The 5,000-nt window shown below is 42.7% G+C and overlaps 1 protein-coding gene across 1 annotated transcript in view; it reads right to left on the reverse strand.

The window, feature by feature from the left end:
* Positions 1-5,000, reverse strand: part of kcnn4 (potassium intermediate/small conductance calcium-activated channel, subfamily N, member 4) — a 49,423-nt gene that overhangs the window by 29,966 nt on the left and 14,457 nt on the right. Inside the window, exons 3-4 of the mRNA XM_063198967.1 lie at positions 3,616-3,768; positions 2,720-3,039 (exon numbers count right to left, since the gene is read on the reverse strand). Coding sequence (XP_063055037.1) covers positions 2,720-3,039; positions 3,616-3,768 — 473 coding nt within the window. The remainder of the gene's footprint in view (positions 1-2,719; positions 3,040-3,615; positions 3,769-5,000) is intronic.

Here is a 5,000-nt window from a genome sequence, read left to right on the forward strand (position 1 = left end):
CCTTTTGTTTGTTTTGTTTTGTTTTATTTTATTTTCCTCTTAGAGACCAGGGGCCTTCTTAAGAAAATGAGGACTCCAGGCTCTTCTATTAGATGATTTACCTCTTACCTTAACCTGGTTTACTCCTGAACCAGCTTTGTAATATTATAGGCCCCAGCTCACAAATCAGATGGGGCAGCCCATTATTATATTATTATTATTAGTAGTAGTAGTAGTGGTAGTAGTAGTAGTGGTAGTAGTAGTAGTAGTAGTAGTAGTAGTAGTAGTAGTAGTAGTAGTGTAGTTGTCCAGCCCTGATATCCTCCAATATCACTTCTGACACGAACACAACATCATAATGCCAAAGCAGTGTGGATGTAAACACTCCAAAATACTTTCAAGTACTTCATATGCATTATTGTATCATGCTCCACTTCCACAGTCCTTTATGAAGGCACTGTATAGTCTTGTGAATGCAAGCTGCTTCATAGAAAGTGTCCCTGCTTATCTCCATGTAGCACGCTCACTGAGGTTACTGACTAGATGAGGAAACTGCTGGCTGTCGTGCCGCAAATCTTGCAAATAATAAGCCGCGCCTTTCACAATGGGCTCCTCACAAGTCATGCACGTGCTCATAAGCAAGACATCCCCCCCCCCCAAAAAAAAAACATTGCCACATGTCCATGTCTATGTGTGTGCATGCCTGCAATGCATGTGTGTGTAAGTACAGTATATCACGAAAGTGAATACAACCCTCACAGTTTTGCAGATTTTTGAGTATATCTTTTCATAGGAAAGCATTACAGAAATGTAACTTTGACACAATGATTAGTGACCTTTTAACAACATATTTAACCGCTTAAGTTTCTTGTTCACTCAGAAAAAAACTAAATAGAGCCATTAATGTTTGAACATATACTCACAAAAGTGAGTACACCCCAGATTAAAATCCGGTAGAGAAGGGGCTATGTTGGCTCGAATTGTCTCGAAATGAAACGAAATGAAAAGGGATGACAAGGGAGGTCATCAGTGTGCGTTTCAACCTTTCTTTGCATTGAACTTTTACATTTTGAGTCTGCATCTGGCTTAAATAGATTGGTGTGAGATTTGAATGCAAACCTATGGAGAATATCATGATCTGCTTCAGTAGTCACAGTGCATGTTGACATGTATGTTTCTTTTAGGTGTATTTCAGATTGCCAATGTTGACAGCATTCATGCATCCAAAAACCATGTCAGTCCCACTACCATGCTTGGCTTATGAGAGGATGCACCTTTTTTGTAAAACTCACTTGTTTACCACCACACATGCTTGACACCATCTAAAGCAAATTTGTTTATCTTGGTCTCAAGAGAGATGAACAGACCAAGGATATGGATCACTGGAACCATGTCGTGTGATCTGAAGATACCAAGATAAACAAATTTGCTTTAGATGGTGTCAAGCATGTGTGGTGGTAAACAAGTGAGTTTTACAAAAAAGGTGTATCCTCTCATAAGCCAAGCATGGTAGTGGGACTGACATGGTTTGGGGATGCATGAATGCTGTCAACATTGGCAATCTGAAATACACCTAAAAGAAACATGCATGTCAACATGCACTGTGACTAATGAAGCAGATCATGATATTCTCCATAGGATTGCATTCAAATCTCACACCAATCTATTTAAGCCAGATGCAGACTCAAAATGTAAAAGTTCAATGCAAAGAAAGGTTGAAACGCACACTGATGACCTCTCTTGTCATCCCTTTTCATTTCGTTTCATTTCGAGACGATTCGAGCCAACATAGCCCCTTCTCTACCGGATTTTAATCTGGGGTGTACTCACTTTTGTGAGTACATGTTCAAACATTAATGGCTGTATTTTGTTTTTTTCTGAGTGAACAAGAAATTTAAGCGGTTAAATATGTTGTTAAAAGGTCACTAATCATTGTGTCAAAGTTACATTTCTGTAATGCTTTCCTATGAAAAGATATACTCAAAAACCTGCAAAACTGTGAGGGGTGTATTCACTTTCGTGATATACTGTATGTACGTACATGGACTGTATGTGTACGCTACGTACTGCACCTCTCTCACACAGGGCGAGGGAGGCAAGGAACCAGAGGAGCAGTGTGAAGGCTAGGCTAGCAGTGTTAAAATGATAGTTTACTGTAGAGTGTCTGGTGCTGTTTTTTTTTGTCACTGGCTGGTAAAGATGAGTGTTTCGCAGTATTAATTTCCACCTGTGCGTTTGTGAATTACTACATTCCTCGTGAGCACGCAAGCCAGGAATCAGAAGATGAGTGTGCAGTGTGAAAATGATACTTCACTGTAGCATGTCCGGTGAATGCATTGATTGTATTCTATATACTCTCAATGGGTGAATGTCATTGTTTTTTTGTCATGAACTGGTTAAGCACCTGTGCCATGTGTGTACCACTGATTTTTTTAAATTCTTTTTTTTACTCTTTATAACGGTAGCTTACTGTGGAGTGTCTGCATGCATGTGTGTACGGGTCAGTGACGATTCAGCAGTAGCACATGTCAGGGCGGAGCAATGACAGCAAGTGCCACTATGGCATGGATTTTTTGGTTGTTTTTTTTCTTTTTAGTCGAGTATCTAACAAGCATATTCATTGCAGCATATCAACCACCAATTACTAATGAATTCATGGGCATTAGATGCAGTTGCGCCACCTGACATCTAAACCCAAAGGAAAGTCTTTGACTCGAATACTACTCTATATAATAAATACCTCTCACACAGCGAGAGCGTCCAGGAGGTCAGGAACCAGAAGAATATGATGAAGGCCATCAGCGTGCGCGCCGGGTACTTGATCATCAGCACCTTGAGCAGGAAGCGGAAGTTGAACCTGATGTGGTTGAGCGCGCCGATGGTCCTGTAGGAGGCGTTGAGCAGCACTTTGCTCTTGAGCAGGATGGTGCGGTGCACCAGGTAGAGCCGCAGGAACATCATGGTGGACAGCAGGATCTCCACGTCGTGCAGAGTGCTGCCGCGCCGCGTCGACAGGCACAGCGGGCTGGAGGCGTTGGCCGTGTCCAGCGATGACGGTGGCTGGAAGTTGGTAAGTTAGTAAGTACATTTTATTGATGAAGTACAGTTAAAAACAGTGCAAACTGGCCAAAGTGCTTTTCAGTGTCTGGCTAAAACAATAATGAATGGTACTTGCTACCCATACATGTACTGCTAAAATGCTTTATTGTTTTAATTTTAGCATTTTAGCATTTTAGCAGTACAAGGGTAGCAAGCATTCCAGTAGATGACGCTACCTGGGCAGGAAAACACTCACAGCAGTGACCCGCACATAGTAAAGGAAGATGGAGCATAAAGCAGCCTGATTATCATCGACTTTCAAATCTCTTCGAGACTTGGTCTGACCAAGAGCATAACAATGAACATTTCCCAAACGGCCTTTCCCAAACGGCCTCCCTTGGTTTGCTAATGACTGTTTGCTTATAAGTGGGAGGAGTTCCCGATTTTGCGGGAGCTCAGAAAGTACTTGCATTGCTCTTGACCTGACTGGTAGCAAAGCTGAAGGTGTTGCGTCACTAGGAGGCACGGCCTGGCTACATGAAGCCATTTAGATACATAAAAAAGCAATTATGATACCATTACGTTGGTCGGCCTCACCTTTCCCTCGTCGTCCTCCTCCTCTTCAGGGGTCCACCAGTAGATGACGACCGGGTGCACGGAGCAGACCAGCAGCTCCAGGCAGATGCAGGCCACCCGGCTGCGCGTCATGGCAATGCGCCAGTCCAGCACATTGTGGTCGATGACAAAGAGCTGTAGGGGGGAGAGACAGTAGAGGGTTGAGATAGGGGAGGGGGTTGAGGAGTGGAGGGTTGAGAGAGGGGTTGGATGAAGAAATGACATATGCATGGTTGAGTGAGGGGAGTGAGCAGCCTGATCTCCAAAAATTCTGTGCTCCTGGACACGGATGTTAAGGACACGAAATCCGTGTCCAAGAGCACAGATTTTGCCAAAATTCCGTGCTCCTGGACTCGGAATTGTTTTCCGTGCTCCTGGACACAGAATTGTTTTCCGTGATGGGCACACGGAAGTGCTTTCTATAGGCTATTACCACAGCACTGTGTTAACTCTATCATTAGAGAAAATACATACCAAATGCTAATCCTAAACAAAATAATGCTATAGCAATTTAAGTTGTGCCCTGACCAAAACATTCCCTAACCGTAACCTGTCATTTAAGACATATTTTTGAGAAATACCTTTTCCAGTTGGTTGCTAGGCTATCAAATTCATATAATGAATGAAAGAAAACTAGCTGTGCCCAGACCAAAACAATCCCTAACCCTAACCTGTTAGTAAGAAATGTTTTTTTGTGAGAAAAAATATTTGAAATTAGAAAAATCCTGAGAAAATACAAGACTGTGGAAACATAGAGCTGTGAGAGTATAGAGAGAGCACTTCTTTGTGTCCATCACGGAAAATAATTCCGTGTCCAGGAGCACGGAATTTTGGCAAAATCCGTGCTCCTGGACACAGATTTTGTGTCCTTAACATCCGTGTCCAGGAGCACGGAATTTTTGGAGATCATGTTGCAGCGAGTGAGAGGAAGAGAGGAAGTTTGTAAAAGTATTATTGTGACACAGAGGGAGTGAGAGACTGAGTGAGTGACCTACTCTACTGACTGACTGACAGAGTGAGAGTGGGATGGGGGGATGTGGCATGGTTGAATATGGGAAGTGAGTGAGGAAGGTGGAGGTGAGTAGAAGTGACAAAGCGAGCGAGTGAGTGAGTGAGTGAGTGAAGTACTGTAGAGAGTGACTGAATGAACGATCGACCCTACTGATTGATTGACAGACAGTTTTCTTAGATACACAGCATTTCGGTGCTATACCTTCATCAGGTAATATTTTTACATTCACCTCAACTCAATGCTTTTGAAAGCTTGGTTGACAAATGCAAACCAAACAGGTCCAATGTTGGAATTGCGTCATTCATTCACAGAAAAAGACGCATGCCCACATGTACATGTGACCCAAAAAAAACTA

This window comes from Engraulis encrasicolus, chromosome 5 (assembly GCF_034702125.1).
Source record: "Engraulis encrasicolus isolate BLACKSEA-1 chromosome 5, IST_EnEncr_1.0, whole genome shotgun sequence".
Classification (NCBI taxonomy): domain Eukaryota; kingdom Metazoa; phylum Chordata; class Actinopteri; order Clupeiformes; family Engraulidae; genus Engraulis; species Engraulis encrasicolus.